Raw genomic sequence first — 24,975 nt, 5'->3', positions numbered from 1 at the left:
GGGACCCCTCCTCTTTGTGATTTTTACAAATGACCTGGATGAAGTAGAAGGGTGGGAGGGTTAGTAAGTTTGTTGATGACACAAAAGTTGGGAGTGTTGTGGATAGTCTGCAATTTTGTTCGAGTTTCCAGCAAGACATCGACAGGATGCAGAACTGGGCTGAGAAGTGGCAGATGTAGTTCAACACAAATAAGTGTGAAGTGGTTCATTTTGTTAGGTCAAATATGAAGTCAGAATATAGTATTAATGGTAAGACTCTTGGCAGTGTGGAAGATCAGAGAGATCTTGGGGTCTGTGTCCACAGGACACAAAGCTGGTGTGCAGGTTGACAGTGCTATGGTATGGTGGCATTCATCAACCATGGTGTTGAGTTCAAGAGCCATAAGGTAATATTACAGCTATACAAGACCTTGATCAGACCCCACTTGGAGGACTGTGTTCAGTTTTGTTCACCTCACTACAGGATGTTGATACTATAGAAAGGGTGCAGAGGAGGGTTATCAGGAAGTTGCCTGTATTGGAGAGCATACCGTATGAGAATAGGTTGAGTGAACTTGGCCTTTTCTCCTTGGAACTACACAGCATGGGAGGTGACCTGATAAAGGTTTAAGTTGATGAGAGGCATTGATTGTGTGGATAGCCAGAGTCTTTTTTTCCCCCCAGTGTTGAAATGGCTAACCTGAGGGGGCATAGTTTTAAGGTGCTTGGAAGTAGGTATTGAGGGGATGTCAAGAGTAAGTTTGTCACAAAGGGAGTGGTGTGTGTGTAAAATGCACTACCAGCAACAGTGGTAGAGGCAGATTCAGTAGGGTCTTTTAAGAGACTCTTAGATAGATACATGGAGCTTAGAAAAAGAGGGCAATGGGGAAGGGAATATTCTAGGCAGTTTCTAGAGTCAGTTACATGGTTGGCACAACATTGTCAGCCTGTAAAGTGCTGTAGATTTCTATGTTCCTGTACAATCATTTGTCTCCTGCCTGGCCGCATTCACTACTTAGATATCAAGTACTGCACACACTCTCAATGGAACTTCTATGTGCTGATTAAGGAAACTTTTCTGAATACGTTTGACAAACTCTATCCCATTTATACCCTGAATGTTCCTTATTAACTGTCTCCAAAAATCACATCCAAAACATTTTAAAATCACATTTATTGAACTTGGATGGATACATTGACAAACAAAGATTTAATACATTGTGCAGTCCAACAGAGGGTTGAAATCCATTCAAACGTGGCAGAAGGTCTGAGAATATACCAAGTAACTCAGATTTGTAGAGACCCATGTTTGTACTTTAATTTGGTTCCTGATCTTAATTTCATCCATAATTTTAAAAGGTCCAAGGTTTCATGTTTTAATGAGCTAAATAATCCTTTCTGATAATTAATAATCATAAAACTAACAAAACTAGAGTTTCATGTATTCAATCACACAGTGTTACACACAAGATTTAAAACTATCAGTCAGAACAAGTGAGACATTGACCAGGGTGGGTTTGCTGTGAGATTTATTGATGCTTCAGAACAGGTTGGTTGTGAGCGACTCATGACCCACCACACAGGAGAAAGTGGTGCCGCTCTCCCACTCCTCAGGAGAAACCTTCAGCTGACTGGTCATTGTGTTCCAGCCTCTTCTGGGGTCCTTGGTCACTGGCTGGTTCACAAACCCTGTCTTCAGAAGGGTGTCATTGGCCATCCAGGCCACATAGATGTCTGCGGGAGAGAACTTGGTGACCAGACACATCAAGGTCCCAGTCTGATCGGTGTCTACCTCATCCGATGAAGGGGGGAGGAGGTAGACCTGAGGACGGGTCACAACATCACCTGGAACAGAGAGAATCTCCATTAGAATGAATCTTCCAATAATTCCCTCCTTACCCGACACATTCTGGTCTTGTACCAACATGAACAATTTCTAAATCTGAGAGGATTCACTTTATCCCCTTTCTGCTCATCATTGGGATTTTAAATCTTGAACCTGCTGCATTTTACAGCTTCCAGCAAGGTTAGTCTATTCAGTTTAATCAATGGGAGTCGCTGAACACAGCAACTCGACAGAAAGTGGAACTCAGCCCCTGGACTTGCATCATCCTGTGCTGTTTGTTCCATCTCCCCTGGAGCAGGGGTGGCAGTCTCAGCTGTGTACGTGTAGAGGGAGTGAGAAGCTGTGGAACTCTCTCCCACAGAAAGCACCTGAAGAATTATCATCCAATATATCCAAGAATAGGTTGTATATACTTCATGTGAATGGGTCAAAGGATATCTGGAGAAAGCAGGAACAGGGATTGAATTTGGATGATCAGCTGAGACCAGATTGAATGGTTCAACAGATCGAGAGACCCAATGACCTACACCTGTTCTCATTTTCTATAGTCTATCAGTGCTGGATAGTGATAAATCTGTCCAATTGCTGAGATCAGACTCACACTGAATTCTGTCCACACGTACCTGTGTTCTTCCTGATGGATTTCTTCACCGGTGCTGGCAAACTCTCGTCCTCTATCACACACGAGAACTCAGCCCCACTGTTCCACTCTGCAGCAGGGACTGTCAGTCTGCTGATCATCATGTCTTCACCTCCGTTGCTGTCTGGACCCAGAGTCCTCACCCCATCTTCCCTCTTCCTTCCATCCACCTGCCAGGTTACACTGAATCCATGTAAATCACTGTGAACCACCTCACACAGAATGGTCGGTCCTCTTTGTCCAGATCTCTTCAAAGGAAGGTTTGCTTAAAGTGACGGAGGGGTGGGTATCTAAACATTCATCTGAGAGAAATGTCACAATCATCATTTCACCATTCCCTGATGGACGAGTTTGTCACTGACAAGACCAGCATTTCCTGTTCAACTCTGGTCAATGATTTGCCAGTCCCATCAAGATGAGATGAGACCAATCTACATTGGTGAAGTAAGGAATCTCCCCTATTGAGCAGACAGGGTAGACACCCTGAGGGAACGTAAATGAACAAGATTGGCCCTTACATTGTTTTTGTAGTTTCTTTAAACAAATACAGAAAATAGCCAGTATTTCAGAGTGTGACTGTGAACAGGAAGCAGAGCAAAGTTTCAAGTGAAAATATTTCAGAATATACACTTCATATTTCAAAAGTATTCAAAATATTTAGTTTTTTTCAGAAATATTAATAATTCACTTTTGTACTTGTTGTGTAATTAACATTTGTTTGTGCTTTGTCAGAATGTTGTGTGTTCAAGCCGCCCTCCAGAGGCTTCTACACATTGTCCAGGCTGACTATTCCCACACAGGAGCAGAGGGAGAGCTGCTCTGCTGGAAATTCAGTCACAACTGAGGCACTAAGTTGAGGTTGGGATTACGTTCAATGTCAGAGGGCGACAGTGATTTGAAGTATAAGAGATCTCCAGAGTCCCTTTCCAGGGAAATGGTCTGGATTCTCCTCAAGTTATGAAAGCATTTTTTGAGATACAATTATCAGAGTTTTGGAAAATTGGATTATGTTGGTTGAGAGTGGAAAATAAACCAATAACTGGCAGATTTAAGTGCCAAGTGAGATTAAAAAGATTAAGGCGTTGAAACAGAAGGTGAAGCAGGAACAAGTATTTGGCTCACTGCTCTAGGAGGCTTCACTCACCTCAGCACTGAACTGACTCTGCAGCTGCGGCCTCCAGCCATCGGCACTCACCTCAGCACTGAACCTGGCTCCGTGGCCGTGGCCTGCAGCCATCGGTCTCCTGGACCGGTTGCAGTCCTGAACTGGTGACGTGGCTGTGTATTTACTTTTGGGGACTCTGCGGTTCAGGTTTCGTGGATTGTTTGTTTGAATTTGTTTTATTGTTTACACAATTTGTTCTTTTTCACATATTGGATGTTTGACTCTGAATTCTATTGTGTTTCTTGGTTTTATGAAGTAAGATGCCGGTGGGGGATAAGTGGAAAAGATAAATGGCTGAAGCAGAAGGAATCTGATAGGACAGTGGACCATGGAGGAAAGTGCAGGAGGAGGGGAACCAAATAGAGATGATGGGCAGGTGAGAAGTGAATGGATGAGGGTATTAGGAAAAAAAGAATAAAAGAGTGGAGATTAATGAAGTTGCAAGAATGAGTATTCATGCCATCAGATTGGCAGATATCTGGATGGAATATGAGGTGTTGCTGCTCCAACCTGACTTTGGCCTCACCAGGGCAGTAGAGGAGGCCATGGGCAGACATGTCAGAATGGGAATGGGAAGTCAAATTGAAATAGGTGGCCACGAGGATAATAGAATTCAAATAGAAATGTGATTAGAGAGGTCATCAGTTTGAATCACTTGTTCTCTTCTCTCCTGTTAAACTTCAATCCCAATGGACACCAGAGGTAGGTCCGGAATCCAGTAAATGGATTGTAATAAAATTAATTGACAAATTGTGTACACAGCCAATCACTTATTTCACACTTTCCTGCTGAACAATGATACTGTTGGGTAGAACCATCAGAGAATGTTGCATTGAGATTACTCTGGTAAAAGAACCTTGGCACAGGCTTCAAAAAAACAGTTGGGACAGTTTCCACCTAGAAATGGAAGATTCATAGATTTAACCATGAGACACTTTCACCTCTTTTCTAGTGCTTGGAAAAAGGGAGCCCCACATATTCCCCCTCTCTATCCTCTGTATATCGCATCCTATCGGGATGAGGTTGTGTCAGCCATGATAAATGCATGTGCTCTCTGAACCTGGTCGAGGATATGAGGACACAAGGTCACAACATTCACTCGAGGATTTGGCATCAATTCAAAAATAATCCAGGCACCTACATTTCAGTGAGTGGACAATCGACAGAAGAGTCTCTCAGGAAACACTGGAAACAGACTCTGGGGACTGAAGCAAATACAAAATTGCAGAGATTTTTTGAGGAACTAACACTGAGAAGACAGTGAAAAGGGAATGGGGAGATTTTCTCCAGATGGTAAAGCATGGGACGCAAGCTTTGCTCACTAACTTATTTTCAATATAACTACAAACAGAAACAACTAAAATTATTGTGACAGAATGGACAGGTGACCCTAATCTTGCACCTTTCCTGCCCAGTAGATGGGGTTAAAGCTGCTGGTGATACGAGTTGAGTCAAAGTGCAAAGATCATCTGTACATCACTCAACCAGATTGACAGTACGGACAGGAATTGTGTGGGAGTATCAGTTAAGTAGTTTAGTGCTGTAAATGAATTAATTTTTCTTCAGACATCACTCACCCTTGTGATACGTCATGTTGACCTGACCACTGAAACTGGTGCGTGATTTACTTCACAAGTATATTTCTGTTTCTTGGTCCATTCCTGCACAGGCACTGTCAGGCAAGAGATCGTTTCAAATGTACCATTATATCTCAAAGTGGAAGGGAGAACGATGCCTCCTTGGGCAGATCCAGCTTTTTTCCAGGATACTTTAAATGTTGTCAGGAGAGAATCCAGATATCACACAGCCCAGGACAGCATTTGCTTGACTGTGGATCACCTCCCGGGATGGAACAAGGGAGCTGAGCTTCGGAGCTGTAACACATTTAATATCTGTCAGTACATGTTGCTTGGCCCATGTTTTGGATTTCATTCCCCTTCATCCCGGGCTAGTTCCCCAATTCCAGCCCTCTCAAGAATGGTGTTAATTTACAGCTGATCTGATGACTCTCACCAGTGAGTGGGAGGGCTGGGTGTATCACTTGGGCCTCCCAGCAGTGTGTCCCACTATGCTATGATAATGCAGAGAGGTGGGTCATAGGGTTGAGGTGCAGACCTGCCATGATCTAATTGTTTAATGGAGAATGACTGATACCAGCTCCTGTGAGCAGGAGGACATGGTGTGGTACTGTTTCCACTGGTGAGTTTGGGAAACACAATTTTAGGTTCAATGGGAAAGAACAGATGGACAGGAGGGAATTATTTTGTTGCAACTGCAAAGGCTTGTTCAGATCTGTGAAAAGATGGTTAAAGAAGGGCAGTGGAGTGGATTCCTTCATCACATTCAGAAGGGCTGCTTTTACCAGAAGAGGGGGCAGCTGCAGGGTGGAGGGGAAAGTGCAGGAGGAGTGGGGTAAAGTTTAAATTGTTGTTCTGTGTGCAGGGGTACAATGGGTCAGTGGTCTCTGTATGTGTACAGGAGCTGATCTGTAGGGAGGGTTTAGTGGGAGGGGGTGGTGGAGAGCCTCCTGAAATTAGACAATGGATTGGATACAATGGAGGCAGATCCTGATACCTAGTTTCACTGCTCATATTGACTTTCATACATTTTCTCACTGCCATTGTAAGAGCAGAATAAAGGAGTTAGTTGCCATGCTCCTACATTATCTGACGAAGCTTCCTACTCCAGATTTATGTTCTGACATCAGTGCAGCTTTAAATGCAAATAGTTTCTGATACTAACATTCTGGTTGACGTTTCCGCCACTCTGCTGTCACAATCTCATTTGGCTTGTACCCTGCCTTGCAGTAGTAGACTTTATTCTTCCAGTCTGCCGCAGAGACTTCGAGCAAGCTGCTCATCGTGTACTTTAAATTTTGCCCCAACACTGCCAGGTATTTCTTGATTCCTGTGGTGATGTCCCCACTGTTAGTGGACCATGTCTGACTGATGCTCTCAGGCTGATAGTCCTTGACCAGACAGAGGAGCCTGATGCCTTGGTCAGATTCTGTGTTGCAGGAAGAAGTGATGTAGACTGATGGTATGGACTTGACCTCTGAAATAGAAAGATTCACAGATGGCTCACTTCAACACTCAGCTGTGAGTCTGTGTCACTGATGTAGGAGGGTGTGGATCAATCCCACAGTGGCAACTTGGCACACAGTCCAGGCCAACACTTCAGTGCAGGACTGAGGCAGTGACCCAATGTCTGATTGAGATCTCAGTCAAAATACCAAAGTGAATCTGTCATAAGAACACAAGAAATAGGAGCAGGAGTAGGCCATCCAGCATATTGAGCCTGCTCCACCATTCAATAAGATCATGGCTGATATGACCATAAACTCAGCTCCATCTACCTGCTTTTTCCCCATAACCCTTAATTTCCCTACTATGTAAAAATCTATCTAACCATTTCTTAAATATATTTAGTGAAGAAGCCTCAACTGCTTCCCTGGGCAGGGAATTCCACAGATTCACCACTCTCTGGGAAAAGCATTTTCTCCTCAACTCCATCCTAAATCTTCTCCCCTGAATCTTCAGGCAATGTCCCCTAGTTCTAATCTCACCTACCAATGGAAACAACTTTCCTACTTCTATCTTATTTATCCCTTTCAAAATTTTGTATGTTTTTTATAAGATCCCCTCTCAATCTTCTGAATTCCAGAGTGTAGTCCCAGGTGACTCAATCTCTTCTCATAGGTTAAACACTTCACCCCTGGAATCAACCTAGTGAACCTCCTCTGCACCACCTCCAAAGCCAGTACATCCTTCAAGTATGGAGACCAGAAATGCACACAGTACTCCAGGTGCGGCCTCACCAGTATCCTGTCGAGTTGCAGCATGACCTCCCTGCTCTTGAATTCAATTCCTCTAGCAATGAGGAACATTCTGTTTGCCTTCTTAATAACTTGTTGTACCTGCAAGCCAACTTCCAACTACATCCAAACACAATTCCCAATTCTGAGAAGTCTGTTAGCACCTGATCAGTAGAGTTTACAAAAAATAGTAAGATTTAGAAGAATAATTTTGATGTGTTTGGTGATGCTGTTGATGAGAGGAGTGAGGGCATCCAGGACATCACCACTTACAAGACAACATCACCTGACTGTGCAGGTGATGCCTCCCTCCCAAATTCACTGAATAACTTCTACACCCAGTTTGAGGCGAAAAATGACGTGGCAGAGAGGAAGACCACCCCTGCTACGAATAACCAGGTGCTGTGTCTCTCCGTGGCCGATGTGAGCAGAACCTTGTGCAAGGTCAACCCACAGAAGGCTGCTGGACCAGACAACATTCCTGGTAGAGTACTCAGAGGATGTGCAGACCAGCTAGCAGATGTTCTCACTGACATCTTCAACATCTCCCTGAGCAGCGCCACCATTCCAACATGCTTCAAGGCCACCACCATCATCCCCATGCCAGTCTTCAGTGTCCTGCCTAAATGACTACCGTCCAATTGCACTTACATCATTCATCATGAAGTGTTTCGAGAGGTTCGTCATGAGGCACATCAATACCCTGCTGCCCCCCCTCACTGGAGCCCCTGCAGTTTGTGTACCGTCCTAACCGCTCAACAGATGACGCCATTGCCACCACCCTCCACCTGGCCCTAACCCACCTGGATATAAAAAAAGACATACGTTCGGATGCTGTTCACAGACTTTAGTTCAGCATTCAACACAATCATCCCTCAGAAACTGATTGGAAAGCTGAGCCTATTGGGCTTGAACACCTCCCTCTGCAACTGGATCCTAGACTTCCTGACTGGGAGACCTCAGTCAGTCCAGATCAGCAGCAGCATCCCCAAAACCATCACACTGAGCACAGGGGCTCCCCAGGGTTGTGTGCCCAGTCCACTGCTGTTCACTCTGCTGACCCACGGCTGTGCTGCAACACACAGCCCAAACCCTATCATCAAGGTCACCAATGACCCGACCGTGGTGGGTCTCATCAGCAAGAACGATGAGTCAGCATACAGAGAGGAGGTGCAGCGGCTAACGGACTGGTGCAGAGCCAACAACCTGTCTCTTAATGTGAGCAAAACAAAAGAGATGGTTGTTGACTTCAGGAGGGCACGGAGCGACCACTCCCCGCTGAACATCAATGGCTCCTTGGTAGAGATCGTAAAGAGCACAAAATTTCTTGGTGTTCACCTGGTGCAGAATCTCACCTGGTCCCTCAACACCAGCTCCATAGCAAAGAGAGCCCAGCAGCGTCTCTACTTTTTGCGAAGGCTGAGGAAAGTCCATCTCCCACCCCCCATCCTCATCACATTCTACAGGGGTTGTATTGAGAGCATCCTGAGCAGCTGCATCACTGCCTGGTTTGGAAATTGCACCATCTCGGATCGCAAGACCCTGCAGCAGACAGTGAGGTCAGCTGAGAAGATCTTCGGGGTCTCTTTCTGCCATCACGGACATTTACACTACATGCTGCATCCGCAAAGGAAACAGCATTATGAAGGACCACATGCACCCCTCATACAATCTCTTCTCCCTCCTGCTGTCTGGGAAAAGGCTCCAAAGAATTTGAGCTCTCAAGAACAGACTATCTAACAGTTTCTTCCCCCAAGCTAGCAGACTCAATACCCAAAGCCTGGACTGACACCTTGCCCTACCTTCTTCTTTATTATTTATTGTAATGCTGTTTTTGTGTACTTTATGCAGTCCAGTGTAGGTCTGTAGTCTAGTATAGATTTCTGTGTTTTTTTTTATTACATAGTTCAATCGAGTTTTTTGGACTGTGTCATGGAAACCATGGTCCTGAAAAACATTGTCTCATTTTTAACTATGCACTGTACCAGCAGTTATGGTCAAAATGACAATAAAAGTTGACTTCACTTGATTGGTGTGGACATGGTCCTGGGTCTCCAACACCATGTATGCAATATAGTGGAGGTTGAGAAATGGACTGCTTCTGAAATTCAACTCAACAGACTACGTGATACAGCTGACACTTCCTCACATATTTACTGTGTCACAAGAATTTCAACCCCACTGAGCCTGCGGAAACTACTGGGTAACTGGGAGGGAATGGTAACTTGCATCAGGAACGACAGAGGAACTGAAAGCATATTAGTCCAGACTCTGTGGGGAAGTATCAGGCAACACCTGAGACTCCTGGGCAGATGGAAAAATCTCAAAATGCCGTTAGATGTAGGTGATATTCTCACTGAACGACCAGCCCAAAGAGTCCTGCGAGGAAATGCAGGTTGTGTCAATTCACAACCACTTAAGGTGCAAAATACACTTGAAAGCTTTGGTTCTCAATTCAATTCACTGGAAAATGAGATGTGTTGACTTACCAAGGTAGGTAAAAGCATCAAGATCAATTAATGAATTGACCAATTGACAGCTTTGACAGGTGGATATGTTGAGGAGATGTGGTTTGACCAGTTGTCAGAATTACCTTGGACAGTGTTGTGGACAGGGTTTGTTCTGACCCACCGACATGACATCATTTACCTCATGATTGACTCTGTCAATGACAGATTGTGGCTGGTGGATGAGGATAAAATCACCCAAGACTGTGTGGACACAGCAGAACATGCAGGAACTCTGGGAGTAGGAGACTAGTGGGAGAGTATGTGTCAGACAGTGTGAATTACAGTAGATGAGGGCTTTGTTGTCCAACAGTAAGATGGTCAACAGACACACAGGCTTCAGATCGATTCTGCTATTGGAAGGGCAGCAAATTCAATATTTGGAGTAGAAGTCAAGTGGTTGGAAGGTCACAATTTCAATTGGGGCAAAATTATGAAATATTCAGTTTACAGTAATCACTCAGGGACAAAGGGCACAAAATATTGAAATGTGGATTTCAAATAGAATGAATATAAATAAGCAAATATAACAAGTAAAAAGCAATCAATATAATTTAACTGGTCAATAACAACAGCTGCATTGTTTAAAACCATTTCCAGGTGACACTGGGCACTGTGAACTCAGAACATTTGCCTTCCTGAGCAAACAGTTGATTCAGGTTGACAGGACAGGCAGAACAGAAAAATAGTCCCTTTCTCATTCCTTCAGACTGAGCCTGAAACAACCAGTGAAATGCTGATGTCAGACTCCCCACCAGGGACACAACTTCTGTGAAACAGATGGACAAGCTGACCTGTGCTGTGGGTGAAGTGTCACAGGAGAAAAAGCACAGGGCACGGTGCCAACTGGACAATGTCCACACAGACCGGGCTGAATGGTACTGGTTCTAACCTGCTGGGATTCTCCCCACACTCCTACATAGAAAAGGTGGGACCACGCTGGGTTTCTGGATGTTGGAGGCTTGCGGTGAGGTGTATCGGGCCTCAGCATTAAATAGTCTCAAGCAGCACCCTGCTGCAACTCTGGGTCCAGAACACTCTGACACTGGGTAATTGTGGGGAGGGCACCGTCTTGTCAATGCTGTCATGTAATTTAACAGGTTTGAAATGTCTGGGAAACATTAAAGTCGATGTAAATTCCTGTGGCAACAATTAATTTCACATATTTTGTTTTAAGATAATAAACCTGAAAAGCATTAAAACATAATAATCAGCCAGAAATCATTCATGACTAAATCCCTTCCCAAGGCTCAGAATCCCCAGTCAGATGAATGGGAAATGTGATCCTTGGTCAGGTCCAGCCTGTGAGGGAAATGTGGAGGTGGATTTCTCAATGTTACAACAGGACTTCTAGCAGGACCAGGTGCCATGTGGTAGAGGGTGGTAACAGCTCTGGAGGCATCTGTCACTCAATAGATCCTGGGTTACACTGGTCTGTGGAACTGAGGAACTGACTCAAATGCAAGTGGGTGAACACAGGTTGTCACCTTCAGACTGCTAGTCACAACATACTCCATTTCACCACAGTATCCTCAGCTTCCCAGGTACACACCAGCTCAGGAACAGGCTGGTCAGCTGATGTCTGAGAAACCTCACTGCCCTTTATCAATGTTAATTCTCACAACAGAAGAATTGTTGTTCCAAGGAAATGGCACCATTTGGATGTCCTACAACTAGCTAGTGTCTGTCTATTTATCTACTGCACAGTCAGAATTCAGATGAGTTACCAGTGGTTGGAAGCTTTAGGATTGTTGGCTAAAAGTGACCATTCCCTTCCAACATCACACTAACAGACTAGATTGTCATGTTGTAGTTCAGTTTGTGGGAACAAGATGCAGACAAGTTGGAGGTTTAGTTGGATGAAGTGACACTGCAGAAGTACTTGCTGATTTAGGAAAGACTTTGGGATGTTCTGGGGTTGTAGAAGTCAATGAAAAACACACAAAAGAAACAAAATCAGTAATAAAACTGGAAACAACAGTTGCCAGAAATCAGACTGAGAGTCTGGTGAAGGGTCACTGATGTGAAACATTAACTGTTTCTCACCCCACAGATGTTCTCTGAGCTGCGCAGTGTTGGCAGTGCAGGAGGCACAATAATGGCAGTCGGTGAGATTTACAGCTGAGGATCTTTTACATCCCAGGACCAGCAGGTGGTAAGTACAGTTCTGTCTGGATCAGTGTTCCTCTGGGTCTTTATAAAAACACCCATCAAACTGACAGCAGGGCGCTGGGGTTTAGAGGGGAACTGGATCTGGGTGGGTCACAGGGCGCTGGGGTTTAGAGGGGAACTGGATCTGGGTGGGTCACAGGGAGCTGGGGTGAAGAGGGGAACTGGATCTGGGTGAGTCACAGGGTGCTGGGGTGAAGAGGGGAACTGGATCTGGGTGAGTCACAGGGCGCTGGGGTGAAGAGGGGAACTGGATCTGGGTGGGTCACAGGGAGCTGGGGTGAAGAGGAGAACTGGATCTGGGTGAGTCACAGGGCGCTGGGGTGAAGAGGGGAACTGGATCTGGGTGAGTCACAGGGCGCTGGGGTGAAGAGGGGAACTGGATCTGGGTGAATCAGCTCAGAAGAAATTTGCAAAGAAATGATACTTGGGTATTTGTACAAAATGATCAATGGTGAATGAACAGATCCGGGGAGACTCGGTCTGATTTTAGTCTGAATTGCAGTAAGTGGATGGAACATCGGGTCGTATGAACGACATGTGGGCAATTTTATTTATTCATCTTTTGGGATCTGGGCTTTGCCGGTAAAGTCTGAATGAATTACACATCTGAGCTGTCATTCAGGGGGCATTTGGAGACAAACACATTGATGGGTCAGGAGTCATAAGTAGGCTCGAAGGGCAAGGATGAGAGATCTCCTTCCCTGAGGGACATCAGTAAATCTGAAGGGTCATCATTACCAATGACTAGATTTAAAAACAATACCAATTATTAAGATGTTGGAGATCTGACCTCAGATCCAAATCTGTTGCAGATTATTATGAACGGAGTTTAACGTTGTCAGTTTTGTTGTGGTGGTAACCGTGGACTGTTCATCCATCCCTCTGCACTACTCATCTGCTTTGATGTACTGCCCTGTTTCCCATCACTCCGAATCCAACCTTGTGCCTGTCCATTGGATCACTGTGTCCACGGTGTCCTGGACAATATTTCTCCTTCAATAACATCACCAGAACAGACTGTCTGATCGTTCTCACCTTGTAGTTTGTGGATTCTGCTGTGTGCAGAGTGGCTCCACATTCCCGACTCAACAACAGGGCTGTACTTTGAAACTACTTCATTGCCTGTGAAGAGCTCGGGGACACCATGAAAGTTGTCTGTAAATGTCAGCACTATCTCGCAACCACTTTTACTGAATCACCAGCAACACTGGTTAATGTAGGAAAGCTCTTGTTAAACAAACCCAGTCGGGGGATGGAGGGCAAGCAATTAAAGCAGTTGCTCGTCTGTGCACTGAGAATAAGCAGTTCATTTGAACAGTAAAGTTCAACTCGTGTCCCGTGAGTGTGTGATGGGACAGGTTGGGGGAAGCTTCACTGTGTCTAACCTCTGCTGCCTCTGCCCTGGGAGGGATGGGAGAGTACAGAAGGATCTTTGTATCTAATCTGTGGCTGCCAGGACAGGACATGGGAACTGTAATCTGCATTTAACTCATGCTCTGTGTACTCTGGGGTGATTGTTGGAATCTCTTTGAGGAAGAATTTCCCAGATTTACAAGATAAATACCGATTCCATTGAATGACTGACCTATTTGGTGGCAAAATGATACCCCGGAGCAAAGGTTCCCGAGTTCGAATCCAAGTCGGTTTTGCGTCGAGTTAGCAACTCGGCTTCGTAAGAATAGCTTCCTACGTCAAAAGAAGGCGCCCCGATAACCCCACTGTCGAGTTAAGGGCTGTTCTTCTCTTCATTGAATGACAGAGCAGAGAGGGAGGCCATTCATCCGATAGTGTCTGTGCTTCCCTTTAGCTGAGCAAACCCAATAAACCCATTGGTCTCTCTGCTCTTCCCTGTATCCCTACAAAAGGCGGATCTCCTGTTCCCTCTCTACACTCACTATTGGCCACCACCATCATTCAGGCGGTGTGTTCCAGATCACAAACGTTCATCAACAAACCTTCCCTTAAATGCTCCCCTATTACACATTATTGACTTGAACGCTTCCCTCCCCACCCCACCTGCCCCCCTCCCCCCCCTCCCCCGCCCACCAATGCAAGGCTGCCCGGAATGTGTGAAGGAATTGTGATTTCAATTCCCAGCCTTACCCTCCTGCACCACTTCCCCACTGCCTTCCCAACTCCAAAATTCTTCCCCACCGCACCCCACCTCCTCACCCATCAGGGAATAAAACTAAAACCTTAATCCCATCAATTAATCCTGGGATATCGCCGATACTTTTGCTGTATCCCGGGACGGACCTCACGCCGGACATTACATGATGGAACTGACACCCACCTATACCCTGGGGATATTGAGCCATCAACCAGATCATACATGTGTAACCATTCCCTCAGATTATGTCTCAATCCTATTACCTTCAACATGAAAGCAGCCGACAGTAAAACCAGATCCCAATAACTTGACACTGAACAGATCCATTGTTGTCACTGACAGGGAACGAGTTCAACTGCACTGAAACGCTCAGCCCCTGAACGTGGCTTCAGTTGGTGCTGAGGATCAGAAGCCAGACTTGAACCAAACACTGAGCTCACTCAGCACAACCGGCCGGTGTCAAGGCAGAGTCTGGTGACAAGATCCGACCCCATTCCCCTGAGCCTGTTCCCGGTCTGTGGACAGTTCACTGGTGGGGTGGGGTATGTACCCTTGTACTGTTACTGGGCTCTAGAGAAACCCGCCGGTTCGGGGAGATTCATGTACTCGCTCTAAATATCTCACTGATTTCAGGCGAAATCACCGAATTCCCCAAACCTTAAATAAATACTAGTAAGTGGTTATACAATTGAGAAGTTGGACTTACCTGAAGTCACTGTCAGCGAGGTTCCTCCGCCCCAGTAGTCAAGATAGTACTTCATATCATTACTGTATCTCGCACAGTAATAGGTGGCCGTGTCGTCCAGTCTCAGGTTGTTCATTTGCAGATAAACGGTGCTGCTGTCCTTGGAAACAGTGAACCGGCCTTGGACTCCGGGCGCGTAATATTTATTGTCATCATAGTATATCCCAGCCAACCACACCAGCCCTTTCCCGGAGATCGGTTTCAACCAGTGTATTCCATAGATTTTGCTATCGAAGGTGCCGACTGCGCAGGACAGTCTGTGGGACTGTCCGGGCTTTACCACCGCTGACTCGGGCTGTGTCAGCACGATGTCGGAATGCACTCCTGTCATTAAAGGAGAAAAGAACAGACGTTAATAAATCGTTCCACGAGCAGAGGGTCACAGAAATTCCGAGAATCAACCGATCTCGTGTGCGGGACAAGCCGCGGGACACCCACCTGCCAGACAAGACAGGAGGAGACAGAGATAAGGAACGACCCCCATCGCCCTGAACACTGAGCCGGACTTGGACACTGTTGAGATCGGCGGCTTCAGCTCAGGCCGGCTTTGTCCGGAGCCGCAGTGAGCGCTGTTTAAATAGGGACGTGGGCTGTGAGTGAGAGAGGGAGCCGCGGTTTGAACAGGCTCTCACACACTGAAACCAGAGGCGCAGCTTCCTGTCCCCGCCCACAGCAGCGATTTCAATTCCCCAAAAGATGTTTGTCTCTGCAACAGGCGGCAGGTCAGCGGCAGTGACCAGATCCGGATTAAAGATCTGTCACACTCTGATCGATTCATCAATTTCAGCGATGAACAGTTTGTGTAAACTGAAACACACAGAATCCCAGCGAGAGAGAATCAGAGACACCAGTCAGTGGACAGATATCCCCCGGGAGACAGGGACTGAGAGACACCAGTGTGAGGAAAAGGTCTGAATAACTAAAATAACCAAAATAATTAACACAATATACTGTCTAAACCCAAGTAATAGGTATCAATGTCAAACGGAAAGGGGTGGAATATACACTAATCTGAAATATTCTCTCTCTCTCTCTCTCTCTGGGACCTGACAACAGAAGTCTCAGTTCCAAGTCCTCAGAAAATCTCCCCCCACCAATGTTGGAAAACTTTTTAACCTGTTTCAGCCTATGAGAGGAGCAGGACGTTTGATGGAAAGAATTCCCGAGCAGAAACCGAACAGCAGGAGAAATATTTGTATTTGGAAACAGAATGGTTGTGAGTCAGGTGTGCAGAGAAGTGATATGGGATGGGTCGGTGATGACAGGGGGAAGAAATCCATAGAGAGGATCATCTGTTTCTATCAAAAATACCCATCCTGGTAATGGCAGTACAGTGTGTCCTAAATTTAGCATTCTTACTCAAATATAAACATGCTGATTGAATTATTTATCAAACCAAAGCTCACCCTGTCACAGTGATTTGCAGTCGCTCAGAAGCATTCATAACATCACCATAGATGACTGCAACTTGGCCACAAAAGGAGGTGGTTTGGGCATGGCATTAGCAACCCCATCCCGTAAAAACCCAGTGTTACAAACATGCCAACAGAAGCTCCAAAGACCTCATCACTGGGAGAGAAAGGATTACCAACAAGATTGACCTCGGACAGAAGAATCTGACAGCTACTGCCAATGGCCTATGCCCCAGTTGGGATGCTGGGCTTAATCAGATTTCATAGCTTCAGGACAAACCAGGATCGTTTTTGCAGTCAATTAAGTAATTTTTGAAGTGGAGTCACTGGTGTCACTGAGGGAAAGTGTGACCCAAATGGCACAGAGTAAGCAATCTGAAACAACAATAGAATAAAGAGATTCAGACTTTCTGTGATGCTGGTCGAATGATCAAAGTTCAGACAGGCAGTGGAAAACATTCCAAATCTTTACCTCCACTGGAAAGGCAGTACTTCACTGTTCACTACCTGGCAGGTCCAGCCTGCACCAGGGGCTCCAATCTCTGCAGAGGAATCATGATCCACAAAGAGTGGCACAAAACTGACAATGATCCCACTGAAACAGGTAAAAATACCTTGAGTGTAGGGAAAGATTCCAGGATATTTCACTGTTACATCCTTGCATCCCACTGTGGTAGCAGTCAATACAGGGCAGCGGCAGCCATCAGAAAATGAGCAACAGATGCAGGAGGAGGGGCCATTTGATCCCACTCAGCTGCTATATCATTCAATAAGATCATCACTTAGATTTTAACTCAAATTAAAATCATATCAGTAAAATAGCTGTTGCCTTGAATGCTCTCAGGGAATGAGGATCTGTAGCCCCTTGAGTCACGAATTCCATAGATTCAATGTACTCTAGGTAAAGACATTCCTCTCTTGTGCTCCTCTACACACCACTGTTGTAACATGAGATTATTTGTGTAACTGACATCTTTCTCTCAGCTTGAACTAGTCTGGCCATTCTCCTCTGATCTCTCTCATTCACAAGGAGGATTCACCCACAGAATTGCCCCTCACTGCATTTTTTTTTGCACCATTCTCTGTAAACTCTAGAGACAACTGTGAGTGAAAATCCCAGGAGATCTGCAGTTTCTGAGCTACTCAAACAACCTCATATAACACCAACAATCATTCCACAATACAAGTCACTTAGATCACATTTCTTCCCCATTCTCTGTGACACAGACATGGCAGGAAAACGAACCCAAGTGCAGGACTCCAACACAGAGACAGGAACAGGATGCAGAATCTCCATAACAGGTGTAGAATCAGGACCAGACTGAGTCAGGACCTGGGAGACTTGGTTTACAGAGAGATACAGGGTTGGAGACTTGGAGCAAGGTATCTCTGTCTATCAACCAACAATCTGGCAAGAGCTGATTGGAGCTGTCAGAGTCTTATCCTCTGGTGGCTAATGGAAACCAGGTGCTGGTGATTGAGAGGAATTGGGAACGATTGGGAATCAAGTGTGGGGATTAAGGACCAATTAAGGAGGAAAGGGAAGGGGTGGGAAATGCCAGCCAGGACCATGATATTCTGATGTTTAGTTTGAACAATAATTGAACCTCTTGACCATGTCTGCATGATTTTATGCATTGTGCTGCCATATGATTGGCTGATTATGTATTTGCATTGATGAGCAGGTGCACATGTGTACCTAATAAAGTGGCCACCGAGTGCCTGGTTCAGTCCTTTGATCCCACTGTTTTAAACTTTATAGATTCAAGCTTTACATGAACAATCCTTCCTCAAATGACCACATCTGTCAGTTAAAACTTTCACTGCACCGCTCCAGTGCATTTACATCTCTCATTAAATATGGAGACCGATATTGTATACGGAACTCCAGATGTGGACAGACCATTGCCCTATAAACCTGAATCATAACCTCCCTACCTTTGTGTTCCATTCCACTGTCAATAAACAATGACAATGTATGAGCTTTCATAATTGTTATATCTACATACTAGCCTTTTGGAAATCATGAAGAAGGTCCTTAGGTGTGTTTATCCAAATCAATTACATAAATATTAAAACGTTGTGTCTTTGGCAACAATCCTTCTGGACAATCACTGAATACATCAAAGTGACCAAAAATAAGATACATTTATACTGATTCTCTGTTTCATGTTAGCTAGCCAATCTTCTGTCCATGTCAATATGTTACCTCCTGAGCCACCTCATCACAATTCATCATGTCCAATGGAGATCAGAATAGCACATCCACCTCTTTGTCTTTGTTTGTGATGCTTGTTATTTATTCAAAGAACTCACATTAATTGCTCAAATATATCTTCCTTTTTTTCATTCAGTCAAGGTCATGGGCTCCACAAGCTGATCCAGCATTTAATTGTACAAAACATTCTGCCTTTGACAAGTTGGTGGTGAGCTGCCTTTTTGAACCATTCAGTCATTGAGTTGGGGGCATACGACAATGCTCTCAGGAAAGGATTTTAACCCAGCAATGTTGAAGGAAAGGTGATACATTTCCAATATAAAATGTTATGTAATTTGAAGGGCAACATCGAGATGGTGGTGTTCCACAAGATTTTGCTTCCCACGTCCTTCCAATTGAAAGAGGTCCTGTGTTTTGAAGGTGCTTAAACACTTTTGGACCTTTGTTGCAGTGCATCCTGTAGATGGTACAAAGTGCAGGTAGCCTGTTGAGTGGATTTCTCTACATCTCATGGTGTTGAGCTTCTTGGCTGCTGCACCCGAAGTACAAGGTATTCCATCACACTCTTGACGTGCACTGTGTAGATGGTAGTCAGGCATTGGGGAGTTAGAACATGAGTTACTTGCCACAAGATTTCCCGTTGTGTTCTGCTCCTGCAGCCACATTGTGCAATGGCCATTCCAGTTCAGTTTCTGGTCAATGGTAAAGTCTAGGATATTGATGGTGAGCAATTCAGTGATGGTAATGCTGTGAAATGTCAGTGGGTGACAGCTGGGTTTTCTCTTGCTGGATATCATCTTTCTTGGCAATTGTATGGCATGAATGTTACTTTATGCCTATCAGCCCAAGCCTGGATCTTAATGAGGTTAGGGCATTGCATGTTGACTTTGTGCCATTTCAAAAGATCTCTCATGGTAGGTTTATCCAGAAAATTGTGGGATTCACAGTGATTTGGTAGATTAAACTCAAAATTGACGTGGTTATTGAAGACAGGGGGTAACAATGGAGTGGTTTTTATTCATATTGAAGTTTTGTGACCTGTGGTGCTCCATGAGGATTCCTGCTGGATCCTCTGTTGTTAGTAATACACAGTAATGATTTGGTCAGGAATGTCAGATGTCTGATTGCAAAGTTTGCAGAGGGCACAAGTATTGGTGAAATAGTGAGGGAGCTTGTCAAAGATTCAAGATTGTTTAACTTAATTTCCTGTACATAAGTGTAAAGTAGAACGGAATAATGGAGACTTCCGATGGCTGCAATGGAGTAGGTTGCACTAGCTACGTGCTCCGAAATTATTTGCTTACTTTGCTGTTTAAACCTGTCTCGGTGAGAGCACCATGAGTAGAAAACTGTCAAAAAAAAGACTACTTTAGAGACTTTGACTGAAATGTTTCAACAAATGTCAGAGAAACTCAAAAAATTGGATAAACTGGATGAATTGGAATCCAAGTTTGATTTGTTACAGAATTCCTTCGACCTGGTTAAATCTGAACTGAAAACGCTTAATCAGAAACTTGGAAGTATACAGCAGACTGTGAATGACCACAAAATTCGTAATAAGCTACATGAAGAATCTCTGACGGTGTTGCAAAAGGATATCGAAGGTTTCAAGAGAATTTCTAAGGAACAACTTTAAAAATACAACGCGTTACTGAAGAAACTTACAGATTTGGAGACCAGGAACCGAAGGTGCAATATCAGAATTCCTGGGCTTCCTGAAAAACTGGAGGGTAATCAACCTATCGATTTTTGTGCTCAAATGCTGAAAGATTTATTCCCTGATATATTATCGGAACTACCAAAATTTGAGCGCGTTCACTGAGTTACCCCGCCTAATTGGGATCCTGCCAAACCTCGCTCTATTATCATTCGCTTTTATGACTATCAGATTAAAGAACAGATCCTTCGTGAATCAAGGAAGAAACGTATATTACAATTTCGTGATCAACAGTTTCAGATCATTCAAGATTATCCACCGGAAGTTCTAAGAGCTAGACAGGCTTTTAAAGATGTCATGTCTGATCTTTTTAAGCTTGGCTGTTGCCTTTCTCTCAGAGATCCGTGTAAACTCAAGGTTACTACTTGTAAACTACTTCTGATAATAAGGTTTCTTGGTTTACGAAGCCTGAAGGAGCTAAGAAATTTTTACAAAGTCTCCATCCTTAAATTCAACTTTGAGTTGTTTTATGTTAAATGTTTTAATTTCAGGTGTTCAATTAAGTAATTTGGTGTTTTGTTGATAACAAGGTTTCTTGGTTTTACGCAGTCTTAATGATTTGTTTGATTAAGTAACTGGCCCCTTGTTATCTTTCAAACTATGCAAAACATGCAGGCAGACAGCATCCATTTTCTCTTTTGCTGTTTTTTGCAGCTCTTTTTAAACAATACGTTATATTCTCTCAGTGTTATGTAGGAAGCTATCTAAACCGCTTCCCTTTTTAATGACCTTCTATTTGTTTCTTTACTCTTTTTTTTGCACCCGTGAGTATATGTTGTTTTACTTATTGATTTTCCATATTTGGTTTTCCTTATCTGTCTTTGTGCTGTCTTTATGGCAGTTATTTAGTTTATAATATTTTCGCTTAGTAATTCGTTTGTTAGCATTTTTTAGTTTAAGTTAGGGTTGTTTAAGTAAATTCGTTGTCTGTAATATATCGCGGTGCGATGACGTCACATCCGGTTTCGCCGCGTCTTGTGGGCAAATACCGGTTTGGGAAAGACGCAAGGGTGGGGGCCACACATGTGCCAGTTCAGCGCAAGTAAGGTTGTTTTCTACGCACCAGAAACATAGTGAAAGCAACGCTTAAGTCTTAGATAATCGATATGTTGAATTAAAATGTTAACGCTGATTCTGTTAAAAGTAACGTCGGTCGATAAGGTCTATGTTTTCGTTAGTTAAAGAGTCGGGATAGTTTGTGTTGAAGTGTATTTAAAGCAGTCAATGGAGGAGGTAGATTCTGACTGTATGCTGCACTTTAATGTAATGTAGTTGTTGTAGTTTTACCTTTGCAAGTATTCACGATGTAAATGTGATATCTAGAAGGAATCAAATACTGTACCAATCTTGTATTGTTTTATCAACAGTTTTCACCATACGTTAATGTGGAAGAGTGAACAGTAAACGGTTAATCTTACTGTGATTCTGTCTTCATTGACAACGGTTTACCTCGATGTTTAACTGGGGTTCCGTTACACCCGAGCGAGAACGTTACAGTCTTTCCTTTTTTACCGAGACTAATACTTATATTTTCCCTTGGTTTTTTTAATCGTAATTAGCAAACATATTTACTTTGATATATATTTTTTGTATATATATATATACATTTACAATCGTTTATTCAGCACAGCTATACATATATATTTTCTGGAGCCACCGGAGTTTTGGGTTGGGAACGTTAGAATTAGTCTTCAGCCTCCCTTGGCTGATTTCTCTCTTTGGGGGGAGGGAGGGGGGAAATGGGTTCTTCTATAAAGCTGATTGGATGTTTTTACTGTTTTACTTATTCACTATCTACACGTCTGTGATTACCTTTTATACATTACTAAAGGATACTTGATGGATTCTTTTATCAATATACTCAGTTTCAATGTGAAAGGTCTAAATAACCCTGTTAAACAAAATAAGATTTTCTCTTATATCCGGAAACTTAAAACTCATATAATCTTTCTCCAAGAAACCTATATTCGTAAAGATGATATTTCACGTTCTTTAAAAGGACGGAAGGGTATACATTTTCACTCACCCTCTCAATCTAGATCGAGAGGTGTCTCTATCCTGTTTGATCAGAATGTATCCTTTATTCCACATAATGTAATTTCTGATACAAATGGGCGCTTAGTTGTTGTTTCAGGTAGTCTTGGGAATAAACTAATCATATTTGCGAATGTATACGCTCCAAATACAGATGACTCCTTGTTCTTTGAACATCTTTTCTCTTTTCTGCCTGATTTGAATCGGTATTCCTTAGTGATGGGTGGAGATTTTAATTTTTGGCTTGACCCTATATTAGACCGCTCTTCAAGTAAAACCGCTGTCACTAATAAATCAGTCTTACTTTTTAAATCTTTTTTATCTCAATTAGGTATTCTTGACGTGTGGCGTTTTTTACACCCCCAAGAAAAGGAATATTCATATTTCTCTCAGGTTCATCATACGTACTCTCGGATTGATTTTTTTTTATAGATAGAAACTTGCTTCCACTGGTACGATCCTGTGATTATAAGGAGATTGCTTTGATCATGCACCTGTGCTTCTGGCTTTAAGATTACTTGTTTACTTTGTACCAAATAGAAGTTGGCGTTTTAGCTTATCATTGTTATCCGATAAAAATTTTCTAAAGTTTTTGGAAAACCATATTACTTTTTTCTTTAAAGAAAATTTTAAAGGAGATACTGCTGGTAATATAGTCTGGGATACTTTTAAAGCATATATTCATGGAGAAATTATCTCTTACTCTACCTATATAAAGAAAAAAGCTGACAAAGAAAGGTCTGACTTAGCAGCGATATTAAAAGATCTTGATCAAAAGTATGCCCTATCTCCAGATCCATGTATATATAATAAGCGTATTGAAATCCAATCCAAGTATAATCTTCTGCTGACTTACCCAATTGAACAACAGCTGTTGAGAGATAAAACTCAATTTTATATTCACGGGGATAGAACTGGTAGTTTATTAGCCAATCGCTTAAAATCTTTTACAGTTAATCGTCAAATCACAGAAATTTTTAAAGATAATGGAACTAAGACATCCGACCATTCTGAAATTAACAACATATTTAAAGACTTTTACCTTAAGTTGTATCAGTCTGACTCTTCTTCAGATGATACCTATATGAATGCTTTTTTCACTAATATCAACATTCCTACATTGTCTGGTGATAGTCTAACACAGTTAGATCAGCCTATTTGCAATGAAGAAGTGGCTGAGGCTATACGTGCTTTACATTCTGGTAAGACCCCAGGACCTGATGGTTTTCCTGGGGAGTTTTATAAAACTTTTACTACGTTACTTACACATTATTTATCCTCTGTTTTATCAGAGTCCTTTAAATCAGGTAAACTCACTCAATCTTTTTATGAAGCTTTTATTTCTCTTATTCTTAAAAAAATTAAAAATCCAGCTGAATGTTCTTCATACAGACCGATTTCTTTATTAAATGTTGATGCAAAAATTTTATCCAAAATCTTAGCTCGAAGACTTGAAAATATTCTACCATCTATTATATCACATGACCAGACAGGATTTATTAAAAATCGTTACTCACATTTTAATATATGTCCGTTATTGAATGTGATATATTCACCATCCAAAAAAATATCAGAGTGTATATTATCCTTAGATGCAGAAAAAGCCTTTGATAGGATTGAGTGGAATTATCTTTTTAAGACCTTAGAAAAGTTTAATTTTGGGCCTAATTTTATTCGTTGGGTTAAATTAATCTACTTGTCTCCTACCGCTCAGGTTATTACTAACTTCCAAATTTCTAAGCCCTTTAAATTACAGCAGGGAACTAGACAAGGTTGTCCTCTTAGTCCTTTACTTTTTGCTTTAGCTATAGAACCCTTAGCAATAGCACTTTGAGAATCTAAGGACATTCCTGATATACTAAGCGAAGGTATGTCTCATAAAATTTCATTATACGCTGATGATATTTTACTTTTTATCTCTAACACTGAAACTTCTTTACCTTTGGTTCTTTCTTTAATCTCCCAGTTTAGTTCCGTTTCAGGATATAAGCTGAACCTACGTAAAAGTGAGCTATTTCCAAATGCCAAATTTCCGTTCAAAGTTGTTACAAGTCAATTTACATATCTAGGTGTAACAATTACTAAAAACTTCAAGAATTTATTTAAAGAAAACTTAAACCCCGTATTGAATTATGTGAAAAAGACGCTTTCTAAATGGTCCCCTCTTTCTTTATCCCTAATTGGCCGAATTAATTTGATTAAAATGAAGATTCTTCCTAAGTTTTTATATCTTTTTCAGGCCTTACCTATTTTTATTCCTAAGACGTACTTTGATTCTTTATATTCAATTTTAACCTCTTATATTTGGAATAATAAACAAGCTCGTTTAAGTAAAGTTTACTTACAAAGAAATAAAGAGATGAGTGGACTAGCCCTACCCAATTTTAGGTTTTACTATTGGGCTGCCAATATAAGGAATATTACTTTCTGGTCCTATTATATTTATTGTAAAGATTGCCCATCATGGGTCTCCTTAGAAGTTAATTCTGTGAAAAATTCCTCTATTGTCTCTCTTCTTGGATCATACTCTTTTTCAGCAAATAAAACAACAGATAACATAATTGTTAAGCAAACTTTAAGGATCTGGTCTCAATTTAGAAAATTTTTTGGTTTAGC

At 42.8% G+C, this 24,975-nt stretch overlaps 1 protein-coding gene across 1 annotated transcript in view; it reads right to left on the bottom strand.

The window, feature by feature from the left end:
- Positions 1-4,044: 4,044 nt before the first annotated feature.
- LOC140716291 (Ig heavy chain Mem5-like) overlaps positions 4,045-24,975 on the bottom strand; it is a 43,766-nt gene continuing 22,835 nt past the window's right edge. Inside the window, exons 2-5 of the mRNA XM_073028894.1 lie at positions 15,417-15,547; positions 14,940-15,302; positions 6,373-6,684; positions 4,045-5,504 (exon numbers count right to left, since the gene is read on the bottom strand). Coding sequence (XP_072884995.1) covers positions 5,401-5,504; positions 6,373-6,684; positions 14,940-15,302; positions 15,417-15,547 — 910 coding nt within the window. The 3' untranslated portion in view covers positions 4,045-5,400. The remainder of the gene's footprint in view (positions 5,505-6,372; positions 6,685-14,939; positions 15,303-15,416; positions 15,548-24,975) is intronic.

This window comes from Hemitrygon akajei, chromosome 25 (genome assembly GCF_048418815.1).
Source record: "Hemitrygon akajei chromosome 25, sHemAka1.3, whole genome shotgun sequence".
NCBI classification, from domain to species: Eukaryota; Metazoa; Chordata; class Chondrichthyes; order Myliobatiformes; family Dasyatidae; genus Hemitrygon; species Hemitrygon akajei.
This window is presented reverse-complemented; position numbering and strand designations above follow the sequence as displayed.